General features: G+C 38.3%; 1 protein-coding gene across 3 annotated transcripts in view; it reads left to right on the top strand.

The window, feature by feature from the left end:
• The window catches only part of LOC114941639 (zinc finger protein rotund), a 153,369-nt gene that overhangs the window by 66,908 nt on the left and 64,144 nt on the right, over positions 1-22,317 (top strand). For 2 of the 3 annotated variants that reach the window (XM_029316699.2, XM_029316684.2), the window contains exons 3-4: positions 11,510-11,578; positions 11,659-11,710. In XM_029316699.2, coding sequence (XP_029172532.1) covers positions 11,510-11,578; positions 11,659-11,710 — 121 coding nt within the window. The remainder of the gene's footprint in view (positions 1-11,509; positions 11,579-11,658; positions 11,711-22,317) is intronic. The other variant, XM_029316691.2, reaches the window with a different exon arrangement.

The raw sequence follows: 22,317 nt of genomic DNA, 5'->3' as shown, positions 1-22,317 counted from the left end.
GCAAAGGGTTACCATGAATAGGGAGCGCCGTAGAGGGGAAAAAGAGAGAGAGAGAGAGAGAGAGAGATCGACCCTTCAGGAATTTCATTTCGACGCGTCTTCACCTACGCGACTCGTTTCTCAACGTATTTTCATTCAAGATGCTATCAGACCCCGTAGTCAAGAACGATCGGTCGAAAAGCGATCGACTATATTTCGCCGAGAAGTGGAATTTCATTCTATCCTGGAATTCTCTCACGAATGCATTTTTTATCGTCGCCGTATCGAAACCGGGTATTTTGGTTACCGCAACAAATTCCGCGGGACATATTTTTATCGATGAGTTCTATCAGTAACAAACATACACCCGCCGACAAATACTCTTATCTCTCGTCGAGATATCGATATATTTTCTCGCGATAAAATTCGATTAAGTGCATCATTCTGCATAATAGTAACGCATACTCTATTATTGTATTCAATTGCTTATATTTTATTGCAAATTTTTTACCGCTTTAACGTGTAAATTATTATATACAGGATGTTTTCTCCAAGAATTTTCTTTAGAATATCCGGTTAGCGCGAATAAATATAGGTGCAACGCTTTTTTGAAATAACGCTTAAAGAGTACAACGCAATGTCGACATCCGCGAACGTTTGCCCTTGAGTTTATGCAAGCCGGAAAACTCGGTCAAACGAAAAGTTGGACCTAAAGGGGAGTCACGTGGTCCTTTTGAAAACGACCGAGTGCTGACCACGGTTCGTAGAATTTCCGAGAGTGTTCAAGTATTCCGAGACCTTTTAGCGTTAATTGCAAATTTTTTTTCTGATTTTCCACAAACGGAAATTGCGTCGGAAATTTAGTCCGGATGAGAGAAACTTTTCTTGACTAACGTTTAAAAGGAATCTCCGTAAAATTCTCGCAGTTATTTTTATTTTTTCAATTTATTTGCGTCCGATTATTCATAATAATTCACTCGCCTTATTAAATATCCGTGAATAATAAATATTTGTCTCGCAGGTCGAATACGATTACGTGTAAAATCGAAAACGCCGAGTTGGAGTCGCGATTGATTATTATCGCGAATTGTGGGCGAACGTAAATTCTCCGGTAATGTTGGAAGAAGGGCAATTTTCCGCCGGCACGGGTCGCTTGCGGAAAACGCATCGATCCGTCGCTGCACATCGCAACCGAAACGATTCTTCCCAGTGAGGAAATATCCCTCGGCGAGAGTTTCGCGTTTTTACCGCGCGGAAAAGTGCAACGCGCCTCTGCACCGCGTGCATCCGAGGAAGAGGAGCTTCCTCTCGCAGCCCCTTTTAGAATACGACTGGGCGGTTAGTGTCGAAAAAAGGAGCATCGCCGCGAGGTTCTCAAATAATTCTCCTCGCCCGCCAAACGAGCTTCCTAAACGACTGGAAGCTTTTTGCGGCGAACGTGGGAATTTTCTTTCGATGTTGCACATTGAAATGATTCACAATTAAAAGAGAGAGAGTCAATCGCATTCGTAATTTCTGCTGACGCGAACTATATAATTTTTAAGTTATATGCGTGTTGGGGGACGCGAAATATTAATCTTGTTTTTCCACAAAGAACTTTTCTCGATTCGTTTTTTTTTTCTCTCTTAGTGAATTAGTGCCTTTGATGATGTGAAAAAACATGCGATTCGAGTTCTCGCATTGTCATCATTCGCTTATGCAAATTTCTTTTTTACCGTACATTTAGCGTGAATGTGTGAAGACTTCGCATTAATTTTTTATTGCGATCAATAGCTTCGAGCTAGAAACAATGTGTCGTTTTATAACTTAGAAACAGAATAGACCTTGCTTTCCTTATTATATTTACGTTAAATTATATACCTATATGTGAGAAATATTTTTCTTTCTAATCCAGTACAACAAAAGGGTAGTGCCTTTCAAAAAACATGTTATAAGAATTAAAAGTTGTATATAATTTAACAGCTAAAAAATACCGACTAAAATGAACATTTATTATTTCGAACGAAGAAGAGAGTCATCGATAACATTAATGATTAATTAACTTTCGCGCTTTGCAGTTCTGAAGCGTAACTTTATCGTTTGTATAAAACTGTGTATATATGTAAAACGAGAGCGAGCGCTTAAATTCCTATGCCTGTGATCTTTCACATGCGCACAAAATGTTCCGACTAAGCCGGTCACCACGTGTTACCCTCGAATCGCACCAGGTCGAGAAGAGAAACATACACTCTAATGAGAACTATAGGAAAAAGTAAACTGGGGATAGGGTTAAGGACCGCGAGTTTAAAGTCGTCTCTGAAGTACGAAGTTGTGTCGGCACGGAGAAAGAAAATATTTATGATACGAATATCAAGTTGTTTGACAAAAGATTATTAATTTACAATCACGAAAAGTTTATAATTTGGAGCATTTTTTTGACATTCTATAGAACGCGTCAAAAATATCTTTCCGAAAAGTTATTTTCTTATCACGTGTATTGTGCGAAGCAATATTTTCCTGTCATCTAGAACGCTGAACTTATATTTAGCTATCGGTCTTCGTCTTTCTTTCATTAAATGCGTTTTAAGCAGTAAAATCTGAAAAAAGGACGCGTAATAAGACGAAGCTCGAAGTAACGATAAGTGACGGATAAACGTCAAAGTAACGAGAGGAAGAAAGAGAGACGCGTGTATCGCTATATGACGGCATTCGATGGCAGAGGTTGAAAGGGGGTAGAAAGAGGGATGGAGATGTAGGAGATTGGAGGTCGTAGGTAGGTAGACAGACAGACGTATAGGTTTATGGGTTTCCGCGACCAGGCCGCGGCCATTCCGCGCGTCTGGAGCTCGGCTACTTTCCCCACCACCACTTCTCGTCTATCCCTTTCCTCCCCTCCCCCTCCACCCCCCTATCAGCAACCCCCTGTCGCGGCAGAATCGACGGGGGTGGTTGTAAAAATTTTACTGCGAATTGTCTGCAGACCCGACCCGTTGCTCGACGTTACGACCGGGAAAAATAGGAAACCCCCGGGAAACCGGTGGAAAAACTCGTCTGGGTCAGATCTCTTCTCCTCGTCTGTGTTCCGCACCCGTTTCAGCGCCCCCGCGCACCATTTGGGTCAGCGATCTTATCAACCAACGATGATATTGCGACTAGCTCCTCGAGAGCTGTCTCGAGGGATTTCGATTTATTTTAATCAATTTTATTAACTCCGAAAGCGTCAAGAATGTCATAAGCATGCATCATTCGGCCGAATGTAATATTCTAATATTCTAATGCTATCGAGACGATTGAGATCAAAATATCGTGTTTCTAGATTAACAAAGTGTGTAAATTTCTAAAAAGAATATTCTACTTCACGCATTTTACGATACACATTTTTCGAAATTATATCAATAATCCTTTGATCGACTTGATTTTCACGAGATTAGAAGAGAGGTGAAGGGACGATAGGAGTCACGAAAAAATTTCTAAAAAAAATATATTCCATTTTATGCATTTTACTTCGCTATGAGATGCACATTTTCCGATAATTTTCAAAATTATATAATTCTTCGATCGGCTTGATTTTGACGAGATTAGAAGAGAGGTTAAAGGGCGATAGGAGTCACGAAAATATTTCTAAAAAAAATATATTCCATTTTATGCATTTTACTTCGTTATGAGATGCACATTTTCCGATAATTTTCAAAATTATATAATTCTTCGATCGGCTTAATTTTGACGAGATTAGAAGAGAGGTCAAAGGGCGATAGGAGTCACGAAAAAATTTCTAAAAAAAATATATTCCATTTTATGCATTTTACTTCGCTATGAGATGCACATTTTCCGATAATTTTCAAAATTATATAATTCTTCGATCGGCTTGATTTTGACGAGATTAGAAGAGAGGTCAAAGGGCGATAGGAGTCACGAAAAAATTTCTAAAAAAAATATATTCCATTTTATGCATTTTACTTCGCTATGAGATGCACATTTTCCGATAATTTTCAAAATTATATAATTCTTCGATCGGCTTGATTTTCACGAGATTAGAAGAGAGATCAAAGGGCGATAGGAGTCACGAAAAAATTAAAAAAAAAATATATTCCATTTTATGCATTTTACTTCGCTATGAGATGCACATTTTCCGATAATTTTCAAAATTATATAATTCTTCGATCCGCTTGATTTTGACGAGATTAGAAGAGAGGTCAAAGGGCGATAGGAGTCACGAAAAAATTTCTAAAAAAAATATATTCCATTTTATGCATTTTACTTCGCTATGAGATGCACATTTTCCGATAATTTTCAAAATTATATAATTCTTCGATCGGTGTGATTTTGACGAGATTAGAAGAGAGGTCAAAGGGCGATAGGAGTCACGAAAAAATTTCTAAAAAAAATATATTCCATTTTATGCATTTTACTTCGCTATGAGATGCACATTTTCCGATAATTTTCAAAATTATATAATTCTTCGATCGGCTTGATTTTGACGAGATTAGAAGAGAGGTCAAAGGGCGATAGGAGTCACGAAAAAATTTCTAAAAAAAATATATTCCATTTTATGCATTTTACTTCGCTATGAGATGCACATTTTCCGATAATTTTCAAAATTATATAATTCTTCGATCGGCTTGATTTTGACGAGATTAGAAGAGAGATCAAAGGGCGATAGGAGTCACGAAAAAATTAAAAAAAAAAATATATTCCATTTTATGCATTTTACTTCGCTATGAGATGCACATTTTCCGATAATTTTCAAAATTATATAATTCTTCGATCCGCTTGATTTTGACGAGATTAGAAGAGAGGTCAAAGGGCGATAGGAGTCACGAAAAAATTTCTAAAAAAAATATATTCCATTTTATGCATTTTACTTCGCTATGAGATGCACATTTTCCGATAATTTTCAAAATTATATAATTCTTCGATCGGTGTGATTTTGACGAGATTAGAAGAGAGGTCAAAGGGCGATAGGAGTCACGAAAAAATTTCTAAAAAAAATATATTCCATTTTATGCATTTTACTTCGCTATGAGATGCACATTTTCCGATAATTTTCAAAATTATATAATTCTTCGATCCGCTTGATTTTGACGAGATTAGAAGAGAGGTCAAAGGGCGATAGGAGTCACGAAAAAATTTCTAAAAAAAATATATTCCATTTTATGCATTTTACTTCGCTATGAGATGCACATTTTCCGATAATTTTCAAAATTATATAATTCTTCGATCGGTGTGATTTTGACGAGATTAAAGGAAAGGTGAAAGGGCGATGATAGTGACGAAAAAATTAGAGTTGCGATCGATTATCAAAAGCAGGGTATCCTGACAACTTGTTAGGCGGCCGTGGAGAAAGGCGACGCGTGAAGAGTGAGAAGAACGAGTAAAGCCACCAATCTGGAGCCAACTGTTGAATTTTATCACTCTTTCTCTCTCAACGCTCGCATGCCTGGGGCAGAGACCGGCGATGAGGTACGAGGGAAGTGCAGGAGGGAAACGAGAGTCATGGACCACATGTGTCTCGTTGGCCACCCTTGCGCTTCTCTGGGCCTAAAAGACAAAAAAGCCACGAAAGCGATATGACTCTACTGACACTCTGTGGGAAGACACGTGTGTCTTGCATATTCCTAAATGAGTAGTGGCGTCGGAGGGTCTTTAACAGAAGATAAGTCGAAGGGGGAAGATACTTTACTCCTACGATATTTTGAGAACTGAAATTCTTCAATAGTGTGAGAAACTTTCTCACACTTTCTACATCGAGAGAGAAAAAGGGAGAAGGATCTTTTTACAATGATGTAAATTACATAGAACTGTAATTCTTCTTGTTTTCAACCATTGGATAATTATATTATTAAACAGCTAAAAAGGTAATTAATTAGATTGATTAATTACAAAATTAAATGTTTATTATAACTTTACATTTACCGCGAATAATTGGATGAAATAATCAAGTTTATGCCACTTGCAATATTTTTTTTAAATGTCTCTAAATTTTAAAAATATTGAGTAGCGCCGATTTATAGTTTTCTCTACATTGCCACTTTAACTGGACTTTAAATTTATTAAAAAATATTTCTCTTACGAAATTTTTTTCAGGAAATTTCTATATATCAATGCAAAAATTATATTGAAAAATACATTAAATTTCTATTAAAAATATACTTTGACTGATAATTTTTTGCAAAAATTTTTCTCTGGATTTATAAATTTGTTCGCTACATTTTTTTCATAAATATCACTTAAATCTGACATTTGTTCAAAATTTTTATCGAAATATTTTAATCGGTTTGTTAATTTTATTTATTTTTATTTATTTATTTCTTTATAACGAGTAAGAAAACTCTTTAGTACTTACATACAAAGCAAATAATAATAAAATTACGTATCGGTAAAAAATCAATCAGAAAGATAATATAAAAAAAGATACTTACAACATTATTTTAACAGCTGTCTGACACAGCCGAGCGATCCAAGAAAAAACTCAATATCGTTACCAAAATCAATTATTATACAAACGATTAAGTGACCTGTGTGTACTAATTATGCGCTCTCTTTGGGACAAAACTAGCAAGACCGTCATTCCTTCTCGTTCATTCGTCCTTCGCAATTTCGAAGATCGCTGCTATTGACACACTAGTGATAAAACCGTTCCTTCTCTCTTTCTCTCCCTTCCTCAGGGCCACGTGTGCCACGTGTGCCGCCGCGTAACCCTTGAACGGCCGAGTTTTACCAGCTGTCAGCGTCCTATCGGACCGAATAACCGTCGACCGTTCATCGACGAGACGATCTCCAGTCCCGCTCTATCAGAGTGGAAATCCGAGCTTCTGGTCGGGTTACCGCGGAACTCTCGTTCCTTCACCTCCGAGGCGTCTCGCCAGGATCTTCCCCGTTGGGACTCACTGGGTCATAAGCCCCCCAAGTCGACCGTGTCGTCGAATTCTGTAAACGACAGGTCCCCTGATCGCGGAACGTTCGAAGCGCCGGCCTTTAACATCCAGCCGAATTTCTGTCTCTCTCTCTCTTTTCGTATACACATAAAATATTATTATCAATATGCATATACCGACGGTATCTTCATTGCAACTTGTTAAACATCGGAGCAACTTAAACCGCAATAGTAAAACTTGCGTAATAATCGTTTGTAGAAATGGTACACGCGGTAAATGTACTCGGTTGTACGTAGTTGCTTACGAGAAACTTGGAGATCAACTTTTTATAGGTCGTGCATTCCTGCATAGGCAACTTGTGTTCTCTCTCTTTCTTTCTTTCTTTGTCGTTTACCGCGTGTTCTCGTGGTTGCATGGTAATTTTTAATTTAATTATATGAATTATCGCGTAGTGACAACGAGACGGATATATAAGAAGAAATGAAGCACTAATAACAAATCTATTAGGTAATTATCCGATATGTCACTTATACGTGACATTTATTATTATATTTAGAAAAGCTGGAACTTATTCCTCTATCGCTTAAATGTTTAATATTTGGCCGCGATAAATGGACTATGCATAATTGAAATAACTATTACATTTCATTCGAAGGATAATATTAATAGATCGATGATAAAGCATTTCCATTCGTTCCCTATACAAACTGTAGAGCAAGAAGGCTATATCGTAGTTTCTAACGAACGTAACAAGGTACTAGAATTTGCATTCAACGCGCTAAAGAGATAAACGAGGCTATCTTATCTGCATAATAGGCGAGAAATGTGGTTACCGATTGTTGTCGCTGTCGCGGAATCGGCGATAAATCTCACGTTATTCTAATCGAATCGTTCAAATATATACAGAACTGGAATGTTATAATCGCTTCTCTTCTCATCGCGCATCGATAAAAGTGGACGCAGTCCCTGAAGATGAAAAAATTGTAAACCCGAAACCGTCCTTGTTGTACAACCTCGCGCGACCACGTGCTTCGGTAAACAAACCAACGTCATCGAACGATGCTGCAGCGCGGCGATGCGTTCCCGGACGCGTTTCGATGACAATTGTGCAACTCCAACAAACTTAAGGGATCGCCGTGACGTCTTCCACGCGAGAATATAAAAATGAATTTTCTTTCGTCGTCGGCGTCGCGACGTCGCGCGAGCGAAAAAGAGTGACGTCACGCCGGGCTAGTTCGTTGGGCTAGGTCGTGGCACTCCTTGCATCCCACCCTCCTTCCGTGCCGCCACCTCAAGCATCGACTTCTCTACTCATCCTCCTCCTCGTCGTCGCCCGCTCCGCTTCGTTCCGCGCCGCGCCGAAAAAAGCAAGGCTCGCAAAAGGACGCCCGGCGTCGCGGCGCTCTTTGGCTGATCAATACCCGCCGCCTCGTACGCGGACGGACGGTCACGCATGTGCACGGTGTGGGCCGCTCTCTTTCTCTTTCTTCCCCTTTTCCGTTTCGGTACCGTTTTCCCACCCTCTCTCTTTTCATCCATCTGTCCTTTTCTTATCATCTTTTTCAACCTCATCCCTTTTCTTTCTCTTCCCAACCCCTCTCTTTTTTCCCAACCCCGACTCACCGTCTTCTCTTTCTCACCCTCGCGCGCGGTCCCTCTTGTTATCTCTCCGTCTTTCATGCGCTCTCGATTTTTCTCCCGCTTCTCTCTCACCGTCGTCCCTCGATTTTTCCTCTCCCTTACGCCACCCGTCCACTATCCTTCTTCCGTTCTTCACCCTCCTCCGCCGGTTCTTCCTACCCCCTCGCTCTACATACCCCCGCGTTCACCTCCGTAGAGAGACGGCCCGATTTTTTCCTCCCGTTTCCTCGGCTCCGACATTTTTTTTTTTCCACCTTTTTTCTCCCCCCTCCAGTGGCTGCCCATGCGCCGCGCCCCCCTTCCCACCCCCGCCATCGGAATACCGCCTCGAGCATCCGCTCCGTCTCCCTCTCCCTCGCACATACGCACGTGATCTCTCTTCCTTCTCTCACCCCCGTCTATCCTCCGCCCTTTTTCTCTTCTCTCGTTCGCTCACACCTCTCTCGCTCTCTCATCCCACCTCCCTCTTTCATTTTTCCCTACCTTACCACCCCCGGCTCACTCTCTCTCTCTCTCTCCTATCTGTTTGATTTTTTTTTTTTTTTTTTTTTTCACGACTACCCGACCACCTACCGACGCCGCGCGTCGGCGTTCTTTTTCTATCGGGACGCTCTTCTCGACCATCGGCTCGACCACGTACACACACACACACACACACATTCTCCCGCGTACGCGAGCGCGAGAGGGAGAGACGGTGAGATAAAGAAGGGCGTAAAGGGTGAGTTGGGGGAGGAAAAGGAGAACGGGTGCATGAGAAGAGCCGGCGGTGGGTGGGTGGACGGACGGAGGGTGAAACTGGCTGCAGTGCCTGGATGCGAGCTAAAATGTATTTTTTTTTTTCTTTTTTTTTTTTCTTCTTTTTCTATATCTTCCCTCCGAGCGAGCCGTGGTAGGTTGGATTACCAATCCCGAGCTGCCTCCGGCACGTTCTTCTCTGTCGAGCACGTAGGGCGAAAAACCTGGACGTAAGGGCTCGTTGCGAGAGAGAGTTTCCCCCGTTGGACACGGCACTTTGGTGTATACGTATCGTTGATACCGATATGGAAATTATCCAGCTGAATTTTAACCGCGCCGCACACGCACTCACATCCACAGAACCGCTAGATTCAATTTGGATTGATCACGTGTACGTCCATTGCTTTTGATATTTCCCAATACCTTCGTAGAACCTGTGTACAACCACATTTTTGCGCACGACGAGATATGGTACTGGATTACTTCTAAATAAGCTTCTAGCTTTTTCTATACGGTTTTGTTTCGTCGCTTTTCGACGAAGATATGTGTAGCTTACGTATATTTATCCGAAGACTCAAGAGTGGGGTCATTGGATCTATTACAGAACTGTCATTGTGCAATTTACGTCTTTTTCTTATTTATTTTCCTAACGTAACACGACGACATTTCGTGCAAGACGGGAGACTGATTTTCTCTTTGTATTTATGTCGTAATGCGTGTATTCGTTATTGGTGAAACATTATTTGGAAAAAAATTTCCATTATTTGTTCAACAAATTGTAAAGCAAACTCATTAACGAGAATCTCGCTTCGTATTATTCATTATCCGCGTTCGGTGGGGGATTCTGATTTTAAATAAAGCCTCGCAACTGTCATTACAGAACATGTGGTAACACACGGTTGGATTAAGGGATGGGATTAACCCCTACCATTTCCCCTACACAGTCGCTAAAGTCGATTGCTCCGTCTTCAACCTACTCCGACTTTCATGGTTAGTTCCAGTTTAAAATAGACACAAATCGTGTCCCACAGACTTCCGTCACAGAACGTATCCCTTCTGGCCCACGTTATGATCTCCGTGAATGCGAGGATTTTCCTCGGGCGTCATCGACGGTCCGTCATCCACCCTTGGTCCAGAGACGCTCGTATCTTCGTCCTATCCTCCGCTTACGGGATTCCGACAGAATCGGATCGTTTGACGAGCCACCTGTAGCGCGAAGGGCTACTACTAACCCTTCTTCAGGGCACGATTTTTGTCGCCTTCTCGGGCAAGACTGGGTTCATATCGTCTTCTCTCTATATGCAATCTCTAGCTCCTTGATCTTCGATTACATTACGAAGCTGTCTCGTAAAAACGATCCGATAACTTTCTTCATATTTTTATTAATATAAAATATTTCGAGACATTTTTATATTAAATATTTATTATTAGATAAATATGTAGATATGTACATATATATTTAAATACGTTAAATATATTTTATATATAATAACGATACGTATGACAGAAATATTTTTCGCGATGCACACTTTTGAAGTACTTTCTCAATATATATATCACCGAATACTCTTTCATATGAAAAAAAATTGATATATTTTGTGGGAGCACACATTATTTCTATTACGATTCCGAGGATATATAATATTTTATATTTTAGAAACTCGTATGGAAACTCCGGATAGAAACTCGGAAGAAAGTAGTTGGAACTTTCGGTTTACGAGGCTCAGTCCGTCCCGAATTCTCGTAGTACGCGACCTGGCGCGAGCTTTGTCGAGGTGCGGAAGGTCATGCCGGGGGATGGATGTGGTTTAGAGGGTCGTGAGAAGGGAAATGGGGTCATCCTTCGATGGCTCTTCTGTGGTCGCTCTATGCGTGCCATTGAACCATCATCGCAAGGTGGCGCGGACACGATTAATCCCGCGGAAGCACGCTTCTGAAGTTTCCGAATGTTAATTAGCAAAACCTCGAGTTAATTATAATCAACAGAATAGGGCACGCATATGTATATCATCACGAAGAACTTGTGTTTCTTCACACTGATATCAAATGTATATTTAACGCAAAATTAAAAATTAAAAAAAATATATATTATATATATATACATATATATTTATATCTTTAATTCATTTCGAAGACAATAAATGAGAAAATATATAAAAAGTACTAAAATAAATTTACAAAGATCTCTTTTTTTCGTTCTACAAATTTTAAATGAATACTAAACAATTGAAAAGTTCAGCTACGTTGAAGACGTAGCGTGAAAACTAATAATGATACTCTCTCTTTTTTATTTGTTGCAGCAATGCGCCCCGCACGACAAGGAAAGCGACTATTGGGGAGGCAGCCGAGGCGCGAAACAAGGTTACGAGGTGAGACAACCCGCTTCGAAATATTTTAGTAGTCTATTTCATGTATGGCCGTCGTGCTAATTCTACTTGGTGAAGCGCAGCACTTTCTGTTGCAGGCGAAAATGAACGCGGATCACGGTCAGCTGCAGAAAGGTGAGTTGTTATGATTTTAATACATTCTATATTTTTACGTAGTCTGTCATTTGACGTCTTTGCTTTATTTTTAAACTAATATATTCATCAAATCCATCAACTATAATCCATTAAGGCTAAACTATATTTATAAATTACTGACGCAAAACCAGAACAATATAATATTAATATTTATAAATCAGACTATTTCATCCAATCTAATGTAAAGGTTAATGAAGCCTTTCTTGCGTCAGTAACTTTGCTATTAAATATATGCATATATAAATAACGAAACATTATATTTTTTTCAATCGATTTTGTGAATTTTATTTTTATACGCAATTAATTGGAAGTTTTTTTTTAAATAGTTGCTATTAAACGTTCTCGAAAAAACTGTAAAAATATATAATGCTTAATCCAAGAAAAAAAAGATCCAAAGAACAAAAGTGTTGAAGACATAATTTATAGTAAAATCAAAGAAAATACACGATTAAATAAAATGAATAACGCTTGGAACACTTCGATGTATCATCGTGAACCGCGTCGGAGATCAAGGACTTGTTTACTAGAAAAATTATTGGGATCATCGTAGGCAGAGTTAGGTCATGCAAAGTTTCAACCGAGACTTCGTCGAGGACGTCTTGGCGTCGCGACTTTGCGAGTCAGATGCAAACACTTCCTAAGATCTAACCGTTGGTCCGGGAACCGGTTATGACTGCATGCGTGACGTAAGATTACCGATTAGGAGCGAAAGAAAAAGTCGGAGAAAAAGAGTGGGGACACTGCACCAAACGAGAAAAAAAAAGCACGTATACGAACGTGAATTTATCATCAAGCTGAGATATAGAGTGTGCACTCGTGAACATTTTTTTTTTTTTACGTTTAGAATTTTATTTTTCTTTTTCTGACATCCTCTAATTCAGCCTCTCGACGAGTCTTTCTCTTCTTCCTTGAAACTTGAATTTCAGGACTGTTTTTATTTAAATATAAGATGCAGCTTGTGTATATAAAAATAGACAGACAGATAAATGGACTGACGCCTTCTCTTATAATATACACAAGTGTATTCGAAAATTCTGCGCATCTCCATTGCACAAAGTGATCACATCTATAATTTTGAAGTGGACCTTACATGAATTATAAAAAGGATTTTAAATTCTAATATCAATTTAAAACGCAAAAATGGTAAAAATATCAATTTAATTTAATATTAATTTGATATGATGTCAATTTAATTTAATTTGCCTTTATATCTTTTTAAAATTTTAAAAGCAGTGCGCTTCTATAATCCAATCGATTTTAGAATATATGATAAGATACAAGAAAATTAGATATATATATATATATATATATATATATATAAATCGGGAGCGTCTAGCGGTAAGGGAAATTTCGAAAACCGGGTATTGTCAGGGAATTTGATAAATCTGGAATTGTCAGGGAAAAGTCGGGAAATTTTACTAGTTGTCTGGATTTTTTCATATTATTCTACATATACAATAAATATAACTTTTTCTTAACTCCCAGTAGGCTAATTTTCCGTGTTGTTAAAAATCGATTCATCTATTCGTATTCGTTAATTTATATTTTCATCGTCGTGTTATTTTATTTCAATGTATTATATACATATTTCAAAATATATTATAACATTGCTCAAAAATTATAATATTGTTCAAGAACTTTATTTTAATTTATTTTGTATTAAAAATTAATACATTAATTTTTTTTATTAAAAATATTTTATGTAAAAGTTTCGTTGTGATATTAGATACCATTAAATATATTAAAATACATGTATTATTATTTGTCGAAATATATTAAAAATAAATTTTGGAAAATCTGAAAAAATCAGGGAATTTTTTATTGAGTCTGCTGGACACCCTGGTGTATATAATTATATGGTGTATATAATTTTATTATCTATAAAAATTTATAATATCAATTTTATTACGTGACAAGGAGCGTTATCGAGCAATTTTGATAACAATCTGATCCCGGGTGAGCCGAAAATCCGTTTCTTGTTTTCTCCTCCTTGTTAGGAAGGATTAAGCAATCGTTCGTAAAAGGAGAGGCACGCTTCGATCCCTGTTTTTCACTGCCAATGGCACGCGAGCCAACTAGCCTAGATTAGCCATTTACGAGATAAGTCCGCCACCCTTCCATTCTCGTCAGGATCGACGGACTCTCGTCAGTGATTCATGCCGTAGAGAAACGCAAACCTGTTAGGGGAAAAAAAGTTGCCCGACCACCTCCTTCGATATCGTCCTATAATTTGATGCATGTTCTGCGCGACCAATATTATTGCGACACTATTTTTGCAACACACGTCTGACACGCGTCATCCTCCAAGTTATGCTATTCAGGCAGCGTTGAAAATTTTGCTCTTATTAGACGCGAAATTATACTTTTTTACTTATCGCTCTTTATGACGAAATTCGAAAAATATTATAGTAATAGAAATAAACGAGAATTTTATTTTTATTATTTTTTTTAAATAATTGTACACTTTTATCAAGCACATTAATAATGTACGTAATCTTTATTCTAACTGTTCGTGGACTCGAATTCACATCGATCCAACGTTAGCCGCATGCGAGATCATTATTACATCGCGTGTCTCAAATCCAAATTTCTCTTTCATCGGCAGAATATTTTTCGCGCTTCGTGCCCATCGGGCCCGAGACGTAGACGGGCCCTAAAATTAGCCGCCGGCCTGGCAATTGCGCAAAGATCCTGGACTATTGCTGTGCGTTAATGCACAGATCGCATGACCGAAATTTCGGGCCCCGCGAAGAGAGTCGGAGAAGGAAGATGTGTGGGACGACGAGAGAGCCTCAAGGCCCCCCTTTACGCGCTCGTCTCATTATCGTATTCGCTCGTCGAGTAAGTAATGCGAGTCGCTCGTTTGGAAATTCCTCGTCGGCAGCCTCCAGGACATCTGTCGCTGACTTGGAAACAACGTAAATAATGAGGAGTGTGTCGCAACACGCATGATTTATTCGACCAGCGAATATCTGTATTTTAGAATCGAATTAGAAGTGACGTCAAAATGGACAGATGCATTTTTTCTTCGTCTTATTTATTATCGAAATAATTCATGTATGCAATATCTTTAATAAAGACAGCGTAAAGATCTTTATCGATTTGTTGGAGATTGATTTATAATTTTTTTTTTTTTTTAGTTATTTCATTATTTTTATTTATAATATTTATTTAATACTAGATTTAAACTTCTCTTTAAAGAAATGACTTATTAGAAACATGACTTTCAAGTGCTCTTAGTTAAAAGCTAAATTAATTGTTATGGAAGAGTTAGGAGAAGATTGTGCCCTCGTTGCATCTAGACGTCTTTTCTCTCCTTCTAAATATTAACGCGCTTCCATAGTGAATGACTCTAATGATCATCGAGTATCTCACATGGATGACCAAATTGTGAGACGGCAATTTTCTTCACTCCCGATTTGAAACGACTCGCCTGACGTAAGAGAATATATTTAATGCAACACGCAGCTTTCACTCGCCTATGATTTCTTGATTATTCTGTAATTATTGAGAAATAATTTCCTACCTGAAAATCTCGTTGGGGAAACGATCGAATTAGTCGCTAATCTTAACGGGATCATAAAGCGACTTGGACTTCCGTTTCTCGAAGACGGATTGATGGAATTTTCTACAATATTAAGATTAAGAGTATTTTCGTAACAATTTTCTCGTCCCCTGGTGTATTATTTTGCAATATATAAATTGTTAAAATATTTTTCCGCGCGCAAATACTATTCTTCTTTAATAACGATTGCTCTCTATCTACTTTCCTACTCGCAAACTCCTATTTCTTCTCGTACGTGCAAATATACGAGGAAACGGAGTACCGTTTATGTTCGAAGGGGTAGAATCGCCTCGTAAACAGGTCGATCCGACGTTTCCACGTAAACAGTCATGCACAGAAATCGGACCGCGTGTTCTGTCAAATGTGTGTGTGTGTGTGTGTATGTAGATGAGCACGTGACATCTCATTCTTCAAGTTTCTTTAAAGCGACGCAGTCCTTTATTCCACAATAATAGTAATGTATTAATGTCATACGAAAACTTGACTTATGACTTTACTTTATTAACATCGAGGAAAGACGGAAGACACGAAGAATTATTCTTCCATTGTTAGTAAAATAACATTTCGAGAAAAGTTAATTTATGAGAAAAGAATGAAAAGTAATGGACAATCGAAATCTATATATATATATATGTATAATTATGCTTTTCGATTAAATGATAATAATTGTCGCAAAGAATAGCGGTCGGAAGGAAGAATAATTTCGAAACGTATAATGCATACATAGCTGCGGAATATTGAGGGATCTCCAAAAATTGTGATATTTTACGAATAAGCGGGGAGATTCAATTAGTCCCATTTATTCCCGGTACGGAATCAAAGCACGTTGTGCAAATGCAGGACGAGAAACGTGTCGGAACGCGGCTGGAACTCGGTTACAACGTGCTCCCGACACGGGTTACAACGTGTCGAAGAGTTCGAGGTCAATTAAAAGTTGGAGTCTTCCGTGTCCATGGAGAGCAGGGAAGAAAGGGAGACGAACGGGAGGAGAAAAAGGGTAGCTCTACGCGTGGGTGCGAATTCTTAGAAAAGATGGTCATCTCTCGTCTAGCTGCCATATTTTACGGTTTTTTTTTATTCGGAGCAAAAAGTTCACCGACAATCAAAATAGTCCTTTCCGGTCACTGCCAGACGACTTTTGCCTTGCGAGGCCCTTCAGAAGGCCCGCGCTTTCTCTATGTTAGACAATGTCGATGATCCTGTATAGGCAACTCAGGATACTCGATATATTTTGTATCAAAAATATATTTAATTATACGTGTCGATTAATTTAATTAGATATATCGATTGATTTAACGATGGTTTATTGTAGAATTGATGAGAAAGCGAATTATTTCTCATGAAATTCAGATTAGATAACGTTACTCATTTCCGTTTCTAAAGGTTACTTTTTTAAAAGCCTTCCATTTACAATGAATTATAAATTCGAAGCTTCCTGACCTGACATTTGTCACTAAAAGGAAAAAAATGGCTAAAAGTCGCGATTTAAGCACGCAAAGTAATGTGTCTACTTTCTCTGATGTCTCAGACATCCGATCTGTATGGTTTTCGAAAACGTCAGACGGCGGCGACGCCGACTTTCATATAGAATCTCGCCGTCTAGCGATCGTCTAGTTTCCACGATCAAGTGCTTCAGGTGTTTTTATGGTTTTTTCACTCTCGTTTTTCTTCCGCGCGCGCGTGTGCGGTTTCCCGGAGATTTTACCATGAGTAAAGTCTCCCTTCGTGTTCGCGCATTTTACGGCGTCGTACTGCGGATTTTATTATATACCTCCGTCCGTTGTAACGTGCCATCGATCAGGAATGAGTTGATTCGCGCTTTCATGGAAACGCCCTCGATATACTGAAACGATCTCGCGACGATACGTGGCCGTTCGCGATTCGATCGTAATGTTTTATATATATCTGATATGATGTAACGGGATTTGTAACGCCAAATTGATTCATTTAATACGTATATAAAACTGACGGGCTAACGACGTTTCTTTAATGTCAATAATATAAGTGTCACGTCGATATATCGACGGCGATAAATGAGCTTTTATACGACGGTGGAAGAAAGGTCGCTGTAAATTAAAATAAACGCACGAGTCTCTCCGACGGTTTGTTCGCAACAGTCGAGGAATAGACGGACGGTTTGTCGAAATAACAACGGTCCCGTCGTATATATATATATATATATATATATTCGCGGATGGCACACGCGATTAGCAAATGGATTTTACGTTCGCAAACCGAAAATTAATCCCGCCACTCATCAGTCATCCCCTCTCCGTTATTGTCGCGTATTATTATCAACGTTACGCGCTTTTAACCTTCACCACCCCAAAAGCTGTCCCTGCGTCCTTTCGCACCGAGTAGTAATCGATATCGTCACGCTCGTCAATAATTCCGCTTGCCGATTTATTTTTTATTATCCGTCCGTTTAGAACGGTATGTTTGACGTCAATGAAATCACCGTGTCTACATAACACGTAGAAAAAGAAGCGACGGACTCGATGAGCAAAAATATTATCTTCTTGAGTACTGCTAATACTCATCGTCGGTTTAAGCTTGCGAATTTCATAACTCGCTTGAAATTCATCGAGTGAACAAAATATTAATCTAGGAAAAAATTCTTCACACGTGTGAAGAAGTGAAATTACGAGAGCTGTAAACTATAAATATCGTGTGTTGCTCTATCGGATCTAAGTGATATTAAATTTTCTGTTCTCGCCATTAATCAGTTGTTATTATGAGATGCAATCGTGATTGATCGCTTTTGAGAGACGATAACAAGTAGTACATCTCATTTATTCTCCTGGCAAAAGGCGACTTAGAAACAAACAATTACAGATCGAACTTTAGAATTATGTCTGCTGAACGACGCATATAATAGGACGGGTTTTAAAAATTGCGTCTGATGAGAGAAGTTGCATTCTGTTGCTTCTTTTTCAACCGGTTATATACGCGTGATGAAATTATTCGAAAATAACGACCACATGCAGACACTTATTTGTATATACATATATACATATAAGTTTCGATCGATCTGCTCCCGAAGATTAAGAATTATTCTCCAGACCGGTTTGACATGTACAAATATACATACGGATCACAATGGCAGTTTAATGTTGGCGGGCGGACTTACTAAACGCGGTGTGACCTCCAGAACTGCATTCGACTTCTATTTTGGCCGTCATTCCGTCTCCGAATCTTTTAAGTCAAAATAATGACTCGGTCTATGCGCGAGTTGGCGACTCATCGACCAAAATGTACACGTTTTCATTTATTTGCATCGCGTGAGGAAACGTTGATGTATTACTAAGCAATTATTTTATACACGTCGAGATGTATGCGCGTCACAAACATGATATTTATATAATATTTATTATAATTATTATTACTTTATATAAAAGGTTTATTTGCGCGCAATTATTTACCATATATCGATTATCTGTTGATTTTAAAGCGATGTTTTTCGATCGTAAAGTAAATTAAATTATAGTTAAGCTTTGAATGATGCAAAGAGCTTTCATGCCACTTTAGCTTTCAGCTTGTGTAGCATGAGGAGAGAGAGAGAGAGAGAATAGAAATTAATCTACAACTCTTAATGTAAAAAAGAAATATAATATCATATGATACTTCTCACGCATTAATTTTCTTTTTTGACAATTTAAAAATTCTTTTCTTTTAATAATTTTTTTTCGCCGCGCGGAAGAGAAATGAAGTGGAAGAAGCGTCTGATTGAACTTCCGAAGAAGAGTCATAAGTGGAACATATATATTTCCTGTTGGACACGAAAGGATTAAAGCGTGTATGTACACATTGAATCAAATACATTTGTGTATCAAACGTATTATTATCGTTCCGCTCTACGTGCTATCGATGATATCTCGTAGCGCGATTGAGGTTTACAAAGAAGCAGAAATAAACCGCACTACGCAAACAAGAGATTCAATAATCCCGGATACAGTTAACCAGGTTGCAGGCTGACTCTATTTGAATGCAAAGGATCCCCTTCCATCATTTGTCGAACTTGTTGTTCCATTACAAGACAAGAATCGCTCTTATTGTAAAAACTTTCTCGAAAAACTTGTTAAATTATCCATTTTTTTCTCTCGATACTATCCATATCTAAATCGATAATCGTAGTCTTAGATTACCGAGATACGCAGTTCTTTATCGCGTTATAAAGCCATTTCCTATAAATTTGCATCGTCACGTATATACGTCAGCGTAAAATATTTATAATACACGCGTTTATTCGAGATCGATGATTTGTGCAAAATAAATGAACGTAATAATACAAAGTAGAGATAATGCGCTTAAGCGTGAAGAAGCGAATTTGTTTTTATCGGAATACGTATCAGTTCGTGATTATAGCGTTCGCGCGTGCATCTCTTGCACTCTCTTGCGCATCCGTCCATCGCTTCACTTTATATTAGTCACATTCAACGCGCGTCCTTACATCTCCCTTCCTCCACGGTCTTATAATTTCATTCGTCGTTTCCTTTCTGCCTCGTCTTTCCTTCTCGCGCTTTTCCCTTTCTCTATCCCGTTCACGGTTCGCTCGTTGGACGATCGGCCCCAGGTTGCAAGTCGATGGATCGACCATCGTCGTTCGCAACCACTGACATTTCCAGCAGAGTTATTTGCATAATTTACTACCGACCTCAACATTAGCGTCCACCTATATATGAAACCGCGTAATACCACAAATAGTTCCAAATACGTACATACAGATGTATGTAAATATAAATATAATCAGGGAAGACTGCAATGTGTGTGTGTGCATGCACACATAGAAATAGATCTGTATTTCATACACGTACAACTCGCACGCCCACAAACACTTCGATCCGGTGTATATATATATATATTTTTTTATTCTATATTTTTTATTCCTTTTTTTTTTATTCTGCCGATTTAAGTATCGTGACCGTGAAATTAGGCCTAAACGCGTTAACGATAGAGTGAAAATCACGCGAGAAAAGAAATCTGAAAGAACGAGATGAAGATGCATATTCTTTGCGGTGCAATATTGATGCAGAGAGCGGAGACAGGATCCTTGATCCTCTCGACTCTGGGCATGACGTCAGGATCGATCCGCGACGATCGCGCGAACGATCGATGAATATGCATGAAGGACTGACTGGTCGAGACAAGTGCAGGCCACGACACGACGTGGATGCACTTACGATTGTTGCGGCGAGACCCGAATGAGTCGCGCGATAATAACACGTGGATTTAAGTCCACGTGGACTTAAGTTTGCACTTTTTTTCTGCACAATCATTAAAAATGTTTCGTCATTATAATCTGCAGTTTTATATTTTTAGAAATAAAAGACGGTAAAAAGATATTATTCAATATATTTTTATCGTCACTTATTAAAAGTAGATTAAAACTTTAGAAAATTCATTATTCTATAAAATTTTATTTTATAAAGAGTAGACTCGTGTTTTCTAAATAAAAAAAAAGTGTAATTAGCTGTATCAATATATTCTTATTTATTTTTTGCCTCGTGTGTTCTTATTAGTGTCGTGAAGCTTGTCTCAAAGAATTTAGATTAAAAATTTAACCAATGAATTCACTTTCGCGGCGCAGTTTGTGCTGTATATTATCACATCAAAGATTTTTATTCCACTTTTTCCCTTACTGAACTGTCGAGCACGCCGATTTGTCGAGGCTTGTTTGAATTTCTGCGTCATACTTTGTATATATGACGCGGCTGATAAACAATTAAATGTGTTACAATGAATATAATTGCCTCGCTCCCACGATTATTATTAATCGCGCTTCCCGCAAGCCGAGAGGAAAAAGGACCGGTCGGTCGACTTTTGCACAATTTCAACTCTTCGTTATTTAAAAGAGACTCGGTATTTTTAAAACTTTTTTTTCTATTATTTTGGTTTTTTAAATCATTTTTTCTTCTGATAATAATTATGATTATTGCAGGATTTAAAATTGAATAAGTATTTAGCTTATTTTTTGTTAATCTAAATCTATTTAGTCAAGAGAACTTTTACGTGAATAAAAGATTATTAATCTTCAATATTTATTTATAAAAATATTAATTGATATGTCTAGTTATTTCATACGAGCAACACTAAAGAGAGAAAAAAACACTTTACACAATCTATTGTATTACTCATCTTATATGCAGAGTGTTATATGCTTATAAGTTTCAAGATTGAATATGCTTCTAATCTTACGTAAATTTACATATACGTACAATAGATTTCTCTCATTAGATATTTCTCGCGTATCAAATAAATATAATAAAAATTTATAGAAAATCAAGGCAAATCGAGGGGGACAAAAAGCTTAAATGATCCTGTAGAGAAGCAAAGTGAAACATACAGACTGTCACAATCCGTTAGTCAAGTTAATCTAAAAAAATGGTCGTATGTACGCGCGACGTGAGGAAAACAGTTTTTATTCGCGTAGATGCCGAAAGAGACGCGATAATTCCATTAAAATTACGCACCGCAAATAACGCCGGGAGGTGTGTGGCGTCATACGTCATTAACGCTCTCGTCACGAATGTGCGTGCGTGTGTCGCGCGCACGCGTGTCCGTAGCACGTAGATGGAAATGGTTTAAGCGCGCGCGCGAGCTCGCGCTTGTCTGTCTTGTCCAGGCTGGACCACGTGTGCGTGAAAATACGTTCATATGAAATTCAACGCGCGAACGTCACACGAAAATATATTATTATCGCCCGATGCCCGCGATCGGGAAAAATATTTTGACATCTCTACGCTTATCATCGTGACAAATGTTGCGTTAAGCCGCGACTTTCAAACACCGAGAGAGTAAGATGGATCCTCTTCTACACACGTGTGCCAAAAAAAAAAAAAAATTGAATTAATATTCGATTTTTCTATTTCTCGCGAAAAAATGCTTTCTCATTCTCTCTATAATACGTATAGCCGGGCATAAAATGAAGTTACGTAGTTTTGTTGTTTGTTATATAAATCTTCTAAGAACTTATTTATTTGGATATTGAAATTTGTCTTGAATTTTTTTCCAAGCTGACTTT

Source organism: Nylanderia fulva, unplaced genomic scaffold, assembly GCF_048542155.1.
Source record: "Nylanderia fulva isolate GAGA-0341 unplaced genomic scaffold, ASM4854215v1 Scaffold6, whole genome shotgun sequence".
NCBI classification, from domain to species: domain Eukaryota; kingdom Metazoa; phylum Arthropoda; class Insecta; order Hymenoptera; family Formicidae; genus Nylanderia; species Nylanderia fulva.
The sequence above is the reverse complement of the archived record's forward strand: the minus strand, read 5'-3'. Positions and strand labels throughout refer to the sequence as shown.